At 49.6% G+C, this 12,541-nt stretch overlaps 1 protein-coding gene across 1 annotated transcript in view; it reads right to left on the bottom strand.

Annotated features, from left to right (window-relative positions):
* gnl1 (guanine nucleotide binding protein-like 1) overlaps positions 1–4,820 on the bottom strand; it is a 33,971-nt gene extending 29,151 nt beyond the window's left edge. Inside the window, exon 1 of the mRNA XM_048520286.1 lies at positions 4,715–4,820. Coding sequence (XP_048376243.1) covers positions 4,715–4,790 — 76 coding nt within the window. The 5' untranslated portion in view covers positions 4,791–4,820. The remainder of the gene's footprint in view (positions 1–4,714) is intronic.
* Positions 4,821–12,541: the final 7,721 nt, after the last annotated feature.

The raw sequence follows: 12,541 nt of genomic DNA, 5'->3' as shown, positions 1-12,541 counted from the left end.
CATTAACCTGGGATTCTTGATTAGTTGTCTAGTGACATTATCACAGTGCTACTGCATCCCCTTGGTATATAAAAAAGCAGCATTAAGCGATAGATAAAATGTATATATTTAATATTAGGGTCTATACTCCCCAGCACTGGATAGCCACTCGCCCTTGCCTGTATATAATAGTTTATATTCCCCAATGGCCTATTCACACTCATTGTACATTACAGTCAGTATTCCCCACCAGTGGATTACTCACTCTCACTGCACATTATGGTCAATATCCCCAAAGAAGGGTAGATAGGTACAAGGTTGCAGTAATGTAATATGCTTAATGCTGTGGAGTATGGTGTATGGGAGACAGCAAGCAGCTCAGGCAACCAGTTTGCTGAGATATATCCTCACAAGCAAAGAGTTAGTGTTGCTCAGGTAGTTTTCCTGCATATCCATTAGAGGAAACAACTGGCAGTTCACTGAAGGAGCAGGTACCCATTTGTGCTGGACAAGGAGGACACACTATACGACCCCTGGATCACAGGTTATTAGCACTGCACATACAGCCAGCAGTTACTTAGTGTTCACAGGCCATCTGTATGGCTTAAGATGGCCACGCAAGCATTAATCATAAAGGAAGGTTTGGGTGCTAGGAACAGATGGTGGGGACAGATAAACTCTGAAGACGGTTAAAAAAAATGGAATTTCCAGTTGAACTAGAGGACTGAGCACCCTGTTTTTGCAGTAAATGACTGACATATAGTTTAGTTCATACAGATGTTGAATGTAAACACTGTAATGCAACAGTTTTTGGGATGTAAACAGCACAGGGTCTTGCAGCTGGAGTCTGAGACCTTTCTGACACAGTATTCAAGCTTGCACCAATAAAGACTGGCTTGTTACAACCCACTCAGACTTAAGACTCAAGTTGTCCAAATCCCTCCAATAACAGAAATTGCTGGAAAAGCTCAACAGATCCAGCAAAATCTGTGAAGAAAAATCAGAGTTAGAAGTTCAGATCCAGTGACCCTTAAGGCAACAATTTCCTCATAGTTCGGTCACTCTCACTGCACATTATGATCAATATTTTCCATCACGGATCATTCATTCTCAACGTACACAAGGGTCCAATATTCCCCATCAGAGAGTGGATCTCTCACTCCCACTGTGTGTTATGGTCAATATTCAATATCAATGAGAAGTTCACTCACTCCGGACCTCCACCATCATGAAGTACTTCAAGAGGCCAGTCAAAACTAAAGAACTGATCATCGACTTCAGAAAGAAGGGAGAAGAACAGGCCCCATCTATATCAACTGGTTGAAAGGGTTGACAGCATCAAGTTCCTAGAAGTGACAATAACCAACAACCTGTCCTGGACTTCCCATGTAGACGCAAAGGTCAAAAAGGCTCAACAGCACCTCTTCTTCCTTAGGATGCTCAGGAAATGAAGCATGCCCTTAAGGGCCCTCACCTACGTTTACAGATGCACAATAGAAAACATGCAGTCTGGGTGCATAACAGCCTGGTATGGCAACTGCTCTGTCCAGGACCGTAAGAAATTATTGAAGATTGACTGCACAACCAAAACCATCGTGAAAGCCAACATCCCATTAATGAGCTCCATTTATATCTCTCATAGCGGCAGAAAAGCTGCCAGCAAAGACCCCTCCACCCTGATAATGCTCTTCTACAACCTCTTCTATCAGGCAGAAGACACAGAAGCTTGAACACACACCAATAGGTTCAAGAACAACTTCTTCCCTACCATTATTAGACTCATAAATGGAGTCTCTAACTGCAATAGGGTTATAATAATTATAATAACATTGATCTCATTGCTTTTGATCGGCTTCATGCACATCCCGTGCACTGTAACCTGCACGCCTCACACTATCAAAGTTGTTTTTTTCACCCTATGATCTGTATGTCTTTGCTTTCTATGACCTGCTTGTAACTACTTGCAAATAAAACATTTCATTGTACTTAGGTACATGAGACAATAACTCAAATCAAACAATGTTATGGTCAATATTTCCTCATCACTCACTCTCGCTATACATTGTTGTCAACGCTGCCCCAGTGAGAGGATCACTCGCTCTCGCTGTACGATATTGCCAACACTGCCCCATCAGTGAGTGGATCACTCGCTCTCGCTGTACGATATTGCCAACACTGCCCCATCAGTGAGCGGATCCCTCACTCTCACTGTATGTTATTACCAACACTGCCCCAGTGAGCGGATCCCTCATTCTCACTGTACATTATTACCAACACTGCCCCACTGAGCGGATCCCTCACTCACACTGTACATTATTACCAACAGTGCCCCAGTGAGCAGATCCCTCACTCTCACTGTACGTTATTACCAACACTGCCCCAGTGAGCGGATCCCTCACTCTCACTGTACATTATTACCAACACTGCCCCAGTGAGCGGATCCCTCACTCTCACTGTACGTTATTACCAACACTGCCCCAGTGATCGGATCCCTCACTCTCACTGTACGTTATTACCAACACTGCCCCATCAGTGAGTGGATCCCTCACTCACACTGTACGTTATTACCAACACTGCCCCATCAGTGAGCGGATCCCCCTCTCTCGCTGTACGTTATTACCAACACTGCCCCATCAGTGAGTGGATCCCTCACTCTCACTGTACGTTATTACCAACACTGCCCCAGTGAGCGGATCCCTCGCTCTCACTGTACGTTATTACCAACACTGCCCCATCAGAGAGTGGATCCCTCACTCTCACTGTACGTTATTACCAACACTGCCCCATCAGTGAGTGGATCCCTCTCTCTCGCTCTACGTTATTACCAACACTGCCCCATCAGTGAGCGGATCCCTCACTCTCACTGTACGTTATTACCAACACTGCCCCATCAGTGAGCGGATCCCTCACTCTCACTGTACGTTATTACCAACACTGCCCCATCAGTGAGCGGATCCCTCACTCTCACTGTACGTTATTACCAACACCGCCCCATCAGTGAGCGGATCCCTCACTGTACGTTATTACCAACACTGCCCCATCAGTGAGCGGATCCCTCACTCTCACTGTACGTTATTACCAACACTGCCACATCAGTGAGCGGATCCCTCACTCTCACTGTACGTTATTACCAACACTGCCCCATCAGTGAGCGGATCCCTCACTCTCACTGTACGTTATTACCAACACTGCCCCATCAGTGAGCGGATCCCTCACTCTCACTGTACGTTATTACCAACAGTGCCCCAGTGAGCGGATCCCTCACTCTCACTGTACGTTATTACCAACACTGCCCCATCAGTGAGCGGATCCCTCACTCTCACTGTACGTTATTGCCAACACTGCCCGATCAGTGAGCGGATCCCTCACTCTCACTGTACGTTATTACCAACACTGCCCGATCAGTGAGTGGATCCCTCACTCTCACTGTACGTTATTACCAACACTGCCCCATCAGTGAGTGGATCCCTCACTCTCACTGTACATTACCAACACTGCCCCATCAGTGAGTGGATCACTCACTCTCACTGTACGTTATTACCAACACCGCCCCATCAGTGAGCGGATCCCTCACTGTACGTTATTACCAACACTGCCCCATCAGTGAGCGGATCCCTCACTCTCACTGTACGTTATTACCAACATTGCCCCATCAGTGAGCGGATCCCTCACTCTCACTGTACGTTATTACCAACACTGCCCCAGTGAGTGGATCCCTCACTCTCACTGTACGTTATTACCAACACTGCCCCATCAGTGAGCGGATCCCTCACTCTCACTGTACGTTATTACCAACACTGCCCCATCAGTGAGCGGATCCCTCACTCTCACTGTACGTTATTACCAACAGTGCCCCATCAGTGAGCGGATCCCTCACTCACTGTACGTTATTACCAACACTGCCCCATCAGTGAGTGGATCCCTCACTCTCACTGTACGTTATTACCAACACTGCCCCATCAGTGAGTGGATCCCTCTCTCTCGCTGTACGTTATTACCAACACTGCCCCATCAGTGAGCGGATCCCTCACTCTCACTGTACGTTATTACCAACACTGCCCCATCAGTGAGCGGATCCCTCACTCTCACTGTACGTTATTGCCAACACTGCCCGATCAGTGAGTGGATCCCTCACTCTCACTGTACGTTATTACCAACACTGCCCGATCAGTGAGTGGATCCCTCACTCTCACTGTACATTATTACCAACACTGCCCCAGTGAGTGGATCCCTCACTCTCACTGTACGTTATTACCAACACTGCCCCATCAGTGAGTGGATCCCTCACTCTCACTGTACGTTATTACCAACACTGCCCCAGTGAGTGGATCCCTCACTCTCACTGTACGTTATTACCAACACTGCCCCATCAGTGAGTGGATCCCTCACTCTCACTGCACGTTATTACCAACACTGCCCCATCAGTGAGTGGATCCCTCACTCTCACTGTACGTTATTACCAACACTGCCCCATCAGTGAGTGGATCCCTCACTCTCACTGTACGTTATTACCAACACTGCCCCATCAGTGAGTGGATCCCTCTCTCTCACTGTACGTTATTACCAACACTGCCCCAGTGAGTGGATCCCTCTCTCTCACTGTACGTTATTACCAACACTGCCCCAGTGAGTGGATCCCTCTCTCTCGCTCTACGTTATTACCAACACTGCCCCATCAGTGAGCGGATCCCTCTCTCTCGCTGGTATGTTATGGCGAACACAGTGACTCACTCACCTTGCCGTTTTCTCTCCCGCCGCTCCTGCAGCTGTTTTTTCTTCTGTTTCACACTGAAAGGCTTTTTCCGCGGCATGGTGCCTAACGGCGACTCCTCCCCAACCCCAACCCCAACCCCAACCCCAACCCCAACCCCAACCCCAACCCCAACCGCCTCCCTCCTGCAGCCGGGCCTTCTAGCCGCGCTCCCCACAAAACCCTCTCAACTCCCAATGCCCCTGAGTCTCCGGCTTAGGAACGAAGCCTAAGGGAAGCTGCAATCGGGCTGATTCGGGAGACAGCCTCCAACCTCAGTGGAAACGCCTCCAGCAACAACAGCCGCTCCGCCCGCAGGCCGCATGCCCGACTGCACTGAGCCGCCCCACTGCGCAACCGTATCACCTACAGCACGAGGCCAGGCCCACTGCGCAGCTGCACATCGTCAGCCCCGCCCCCTTCCGAACCAGCCCCCGCCCAGCCTGCTCGTGGCGCAGCCGCACGCACGGCCGCTTCCCTGCACCGCCCCGAAAACTGATCCCGCCTTCACCCAGAGCCCCGCCCTCCCGCACAATGCGCAGGCGCACGACCGTGTCCCTTTCACCGTCGCCCGTCCCCAAGCCTGTCGCGCAGCCGCATGGCGCGACCATTCCCCGCGCGCCGTCCGCGGGATGATGGCACCGCCCCCAGACGTCATCGCGTCTTGTCTGTACGGCCGCGCCCACTCGCCCTGGACGGTCTGCGCCTGCGCAGGACATGTGGTCCCAAAGTGCTGCCAAGTTCCGGGTCCCGATCGCTCAGATGCTCATGGAGCTCTCACTCCCTTCTCTGCACCACCGGTCGATTGCCTCTTATCGGACACTTCCCGTTCTCCTGACTGACCTCACTCGGTGAGATTTCAGTCACGGCCCACCACCTCCTTGCTCTAATTGGCAGCCCTTGACCCGGTGCCTTCTTTCCCTCACGAGTATCATTTTATTCAACAAAATCAGTCCGTGTGTATTGTTCGTGCCTGTTACTTTATATCACCCAATATGGAACATTTTTGGAATACTGCGTTAGATTCTGGTCTCCCTGCCATGGAAAAGATGTTGTGAAATTTGTGAAGGCTCAGCAAACATTGACAAGGATGTTTAGATAACAAGGTGTGGAGCTGGATGAACACAACAGGCCAAGCAACATCAGAGGAGCAGGAAAGCTTGACGTTTCGGGTCGGGACGCTTCTTCAGGAATCGGGGAGGGAGAGGGGGAAGGGGATTCTGAACTAAATAGGGAGAGGGGGGAAGCGGATAGAAGATGGATAAAGGAGGAGATCGGGTGAGATGAGACAGATAGGTCAAAAGGTGGGGTTAGAGCCAGTGAAGGTGGGGAGTTGAAGGGGGATAGGTCAGTCCAGGGAAGACGGACAGGTCAAGGCGGTGGGATGAGGTTAGTGGGTTGGGGGTGGGGCTTGAGATGGGAGGAATGGTTAGGGAGGCGGGGACTAGCTGGGCTGGTTTTGGCATGTGGTCGAGGGAGGGGAGATTTTGAAGCTTGTGAAGTCCACATTGATACCCTTGGGCTGCAGAGTTCCCAAGCAAAATATGAGATGCTGTTCCTGCATCTTTCGGGTGGCATCGTTGTGGCAATGCAGGAGGCCCACGATGGACATGTCGTCCGAGGAGTGGGGGGACGGAATTGAAATGGTTCGCGACTGAGAGGTGCAGTTGTTTGTTGCAAACAGAGCGTAGGTGTTCTGCAAAACAGTGCCCAAGCCACCGTTTTGGTTTCCCCAATGTAGAGGAGGACACAGCCAGAACAGCGGACCCAGTATATAACATTGACAAATGTGCAGGTGAACATCTGTTTGATGTGAAAAGTCTTCCTCGGGCCTGGGATAAGGGTGAGATATATGGGCAGGCGTAGCACTTCCAGTGATTGCAGGGAAAAGTGCTGGGGGTGGTGGGGCTGGAGGGAAGTGTGGAGCGGACAAGGGAGTCACGGAGAGAGTGGCCCCTCCGGAAAGCACATAAGGGTGGGGAGAGAAAAATGTCTTTGGCGGTGGGGTTAGATTGCAGATGGCAGAAGTGTCGGAGGATGATGCATTGGATTTGGAGGTTGGTCGGGTGGTATGTGAGGACGAGGGGGATTCTGTTTTGGTTATTATTGCGAATAGGGGGTATGAGGGATGAGTTGCGGGAAATGAGGGAGACATAGTCGAGGGCATTTTTGATCACTGTGGACGGGAAGTTGCGGTTTTTGAAAAAAGAGGACATCTGGGATGTTCGTGAGTGGAATGCCTCATCTCGGGAACAGATGCGGCGGAGGCGAAGGAATTGGGAATAGGGGATGGCATTTGTACAGGAAGGTGGGTGAGAGGAGGAATAATCTAGATAGTTGTGGGAGTTGATAGCTTTAAAATGGATATCGCTTTCCAGATGGATGCCAGAGATGGAGAGAGGCCCAGGAAGGAGAGAGAGGTGTCAGAGATGGTCCAGATAAACTTAAGGTTGGGATGGAAGGTGTTGGTGAAGTGGATGAACTGTTCGAGCTCCTCGTGGAAACACGAGGTATCACCAAAACAGTCATCAATTTAACGGAGGAAGAGATGGGGGATAGGGCCAGTGTAGCTTTGGAAGAGGGTTTGTTCCATATACCCTACAAAGAGGCAGGCATAGCTTGGGCCCATGCGGGTACTCTTGGCCACCCCCTTTGTCTGTAGGAAGTGGGAGAAATTAAAGGAGGAGTTGTTGAGGGTAAGGATGAGTTTGGATATGCGGATGAGGGTGTCAGTGGAGGGGGACTGGTCGGGTCTGCGGGACAGGAAGAAGCGGAGAGCTTTTAGGCCATCTGCATGCGGAATGCAGGTGTATAGGGACTGGATGTCCAGAGTGAAAATGAGGTGTTGAGGACCGGGGAATTGGAAGTTCTGGAGAAGGTGGAGGGTGTGTGTGGTTCCCGGACGTAGGTAGGGAGTTCCTGGACCAAGGAGGAGAAAATGGAGTCCAGATAGGTGGAAATGAGTTCGGTGGGGCAGGAGCGGGCGGAGACAATGGGTTGACCGGGGCAGTCAGGTTTGCGGATTTTGGAAAGGAGATAGAAGCAGGAGTGCAGGGTTTGGGAACTATGAGGTTAGAGGCTATGGGTGGGAGGTCACCTGAGGTGATGAGGTTGTGGATGGTTTGGGAGATGATGGTTTGGTGCTCAGAGGTGGGGTCATGATCCAGGGGACGGTAGGGTGTTGCCAGGGTTGGAGGGTTGAGCAATAGGGAGAGGATAAATAGGCTAGGGATATTTTCCCTGGAGCGACAGAGGCTATGGAGGTTTATAAAATCATGAGGCGCGTAGATGGGGTGAATTGCCACGGTCTTTTTCCCAGAGTGGGGGAGTCCAAAGCTAGAGGGCATAGGTTTGAGGTGCGAGGGAAAAGGTTGAGAAAGGACTGAAAGGAAAACTTTATCATGCAGAAGGTCATTCATGTATGGAATGAGCTGTCACAGGTGGTGGAGGCTGGTACAATTACAACATTTAAAAGGCATCTGGATGGGTACATGAATAGGAACGGTTTGGAGGGATATGGGCGAAATGCTGGCAAATCAGACGAGATTAATTTAGGATATCTGATCAGCATGGATGAGTTGGACCATTGGGTCTGCTTGCATGCTATACATCTCTATGACTATAAAAAAATTTAATTTTAAAGCTTGTTCTTTTCTTCCGAAAACATTTGAAATAACTCCACAGAGGCTGGTATCCCATCACCAAGTCACCCATTAATTCAGGATCCTTGACACTGATCTAGGTCCCTCAGAGTCAACAGAACCTCCGACGCTCCTGCTTTTCTCTATCAGCCAGGGGTCCCTGATTGGACCAGATTAACAGGCCAAATCAAGTAACTCATATTCTATAATGGGGGGGTAAGTGAGTGAGAGTTTCATCTGGCTGACCTTCTTATAATCATGACAACCTTAGCATAGCACCAGAAAATGGGAACTGCAGATGCTGGAGAATCTAAGATAACAAAGTGTGAAGCTGGATGAACACAGCAGGCCAAGCAGCATCTCAGGAGCACAAAAGCTGACGTTCTGGGCCCAGACCCTTCATCAGAGAGGGGGATGGGGAGAGGGTTCTGAAATAAATAGGGAGAGAGAGGGAGGCGGACCCAAGGTGGATAGAGGAGAAGATAGGTGGAGAGGAGAGTATAGGTGGGGAGGGGATAGGTCAGTCCGGGGAGGACGGACAGGTCGAGGAGGCGGGATGAGGTTAGTAGGTGGGAAATGGAGGTGCGGCTTGAGGTGGGAGGAGGAGATGGGTGAGAGGAAGAACAGGTTAGGGAGGCGGGGATGAGCTGGGCTGGTTTTGGGATGCATTGGGGGGAGGGGACGAGCTGGGCAGGTTTTGGGATGCTGTGGGGGAGGGGGAGATTTTGAAGCTTGTGAAGTCCACAACTTGCCCCCCGCAGTAGTCGAGAACGCCCTTGACCGTGTCTCCCGCATTTCCCGCAACACATCCCTCACACCCCACCCCGCAATAACCGCCCTAAGAGAATCCCCCTCGTCCTCACATACAACCCCACCAACCTCCGGATACAACACATCATCCTCCAACACTTCCGCCATCTACAATCCGACCCCACCACCCAAGATATTTTTCCATCCCCACCCCTGTCTGCCTTCCGGAGAGACCACTCTCTCCGTGACTCCCTTGTCCGCTCCACACTCTCCTCCAACCCCACCACACCCGGCACCTTCCCCTGCAACCGCAGGAAGTGCTACACCTGTCCCCACACCTCCTCCCTCACCCCCATCCCAGGCCCCCAAGACGACTTCCCACATTAAGCAGATGTTCACCTGCACATCTGCCAATGTAGTATACTGTATCCACTGTACACGGTGTGGCTCCCTCTACATTGGGGAAACCAAGCGGAGGCTTGGGGACCGCTTTGCAGAACACCTCCGCTCGGTTTGCAATAAACAACTGCACCTCCCAGTCGCGAACCATTTTAACTCCCCCTCCCATTCCTTAGACCGCATGTCCATCATGGGCCTCCTGCACTGCCACAATGATGCCACCCGAAGGTTGCAGGAACAGCGGCGGGGGGGAGGTAAGTGAGAGATTGGTCCCCTGGAGAAGGTGGGGGGGGGGGGGGCGGTGTGGGTGAGTGAGTGAGAGATTGGTCCCCTGGGGAGGCCGGGGGGTAAGTGAGTGAGAGATTGGTCCCCTGGCGGGTGGAGGAACACAGGCATCTTGAGTATCATTGAATTGGTGGTGGTTATTAGGTTAGGCATGAGCAAAACCATGGATGAATTTTGAAACAAGGATGAGAATTTAAGAATTCAGGCTTTGTCAGACAGAACCCAAGTTAATTATTGAAGAAGCTATAGGTGTAGAAATTCATGTTAGCTTTTAAACAAGACATTGAAATTTTGAAAATCCTGGCATGGTATCTGGAGAGGGTCAGTAATGTGTGAGAAGGGTTTGAGTTAGCAGGCAAGGCTAATAATTATCATCTTTCCCATGCAACATTGAGGAAATTGAAACTTTATGGCAGGTAAGCAGCTTGGTGCCACACTGGTTGCAAAAGGAGCAAAGTAGAAGATGGGCCAGTGTACATTTGAAACCTGAACCTGTGTCTGCAAATGACACCACTAAGGGGCAGCATATCAGTAAGGAAGGAGCAGTAAAGAACATACTTTGAGGACTGTGGAAGTAATTGTCGCTCATCCAGAGCAGGTTCCTGACGCAGGACTCCATGCTCTACAGGCTGTCGTCTGGGCACAATTCAAGCACATATGGCCTGCACTCAGAGGAGTATCAGCTTAATGAAAGATGCTCTTTGGTCTGCCCGAGACTTGTTGGTCTTCCAGTGCAAGGAGTTGACCTTGACTGACTGGCACATTCCAAAGCCCAGGACTACACGATAATGGACACCCCGAGGGTGGTGTGGTGGCTTAGAGGTTAGCACAGCTCTCTCACAGAGCCAGGGACCCAAGTTTGATTCCGCCCTCAGGCAATTGTCTGTGTGGAGTTTACACATTCTCCCTTTATCTGTGTGGGTTTCTTCCTCATTCCTCCCACAGCCCAAAGATGTGCAGGATAGGTGGATTGGCCATGCCAAATTGCCAATAGTCTCTGGGGATGTGCAGGCTAGGTAAATTAGTCATGGGAAATGCAGGGTTATAGGGATAGGGATGCTCTTTGGACGGTTGATGTGGACTCAATAGGCCAAATGGCCTGCTTCCACATTGAGGGATTCTAAAGCTTGGGGCAGCTGCTGCCAAGGGACAGTGTGGACAGGCCACCATCTAAATTCTTTCTGCCTAAACATAACAAGGTTCTGTTAAGTTTCAAGATATCCCTATAGTCTTTAAGGGAATGTAAATATTTTCCGTTCATGTTGAGACAATATCTTTGTTGTTGCAATGGATTGAACCTCTAATGAGGAATTTCAAAGTTCCACTTTTTTTTACACAATTTCCATACTGAACGGTTTTGCATGTTTTGTGTTTGCTTATAGATAATTTATGAATAAAATATATGTTTGAAATAAAAATGTGTGACACCATGAAGAGTTTGGAATAAGCAGAGAAAGTACTGAAATTCCACATTAGATCATTTAGCATCTGAAGGAAAAGATATGCAGATTAGACTTTGGAATTCACTGGACTCACCAAACCTCCTAGATTGGAGCAAAGAGGTCCTTCTGCAGCTGTACAGGGCCCTGGTGAGACCGCACCTGGAGTATTGTGTGCAGTTTGGGTCTCCAAATTTGAGGAAGGACATTCTTGCTATTGAGGGAGTGCAGCGTAGGTTCACAAGGTCAATTCCCGGAATGGCGGGGACTATCATATGTTGAAAGATTGGAGCAACTGGGCTTGTATCCACTTGAGTTTAGAAGGATGAGAGGGGATCTGATTGAGACGTATAAGATTATTCAGGGATTGGACACGCTGGAGGCAGGAAGCATGTTTCCGTTGATGGGTGAGTCCAGAACCAGAGGACACAGTTTAAAAATAAGGGGTAGGCCATTTAGAACAGAGTTGAGGAAAAACTTCTTCACCCAGAGAGTGGTGGATATATGGAATGCTCTGCCCCAGAAGGCAGTGGAGGCCAACTCTCTGGATACTTTCAAGAAAGAGATGGATAGAGCTCTTAAAGATAGTGGAATCAAGGGTTATGGGGATAAGGCAGGAACAGGATACTGATTGTGGATGATCAGCCATGATCATAATAAATGGTGGTGATGGCTTGAAGGGCTGAATGGCCTACTCCAGCACCTATTGTCTATTGTAATGCAGTCTCCAGAATTTAAAGCTTAATCTGTGGGACAGAACATGAGCCCCCACAGATCAAAAGTAGACGCCTTCAAAATAGTGTATACTTTCTTTGTTTCCACGCTTTAGTTTAGATACTCTAAAACTGTTAAACATTGGGAAGAAAAACAACTCTCTAGCATTCAACACCCATCCTATGGAAGGAGGGTCACCGGACTCAAAAAGTTAACTCTGCTGTCTCTCCACAGATGCTGCCAGTCCTGTTGAGTTTAGAGTCATACAGTTGTACAGCATGGAAGCAGACTCTTCAGTGCTATGCATCCATGCCTACTAGATATCCTAAATTAATCTGGTCCCATTTTCCAGCATTTAGTCCACAGCCCTCTAAACCCTCCAATTCCTATACCCATCCAGATGCCTTGTTGTAACGTTGTAAATTCTACCAGACACCACCCTCTTGAGTGAAAAAAGCTATTCCTTAGGTCCCATTTCAGTCTTTCTCCTCTCAACCTTAACCTATGCCCTCTAGTCTGGGGAAAGACCTTGGCTATTCACCCTATCCATGCCCCTCATGATCTCATAGATTTCTATAAGGTCG

This window comes from Stegostoma tigrinum, chromosome 34, assembly GCF_030684315.1.
Source record: "Stegostoma tigrinum isolate sSteTig4 chromosome 34, sSteTig4.hap1, whole genome shotgun sequence".
NCBI lineage: Eukaryota > Metazoa > Chordata > Chondrichthyes > Orectolobiformes > Stegostomatidae > Stegostoma > Stegostoma tigrinum.
This window is presented reverse-complemented; position numbering and strand designations above follow the sequence as displayed.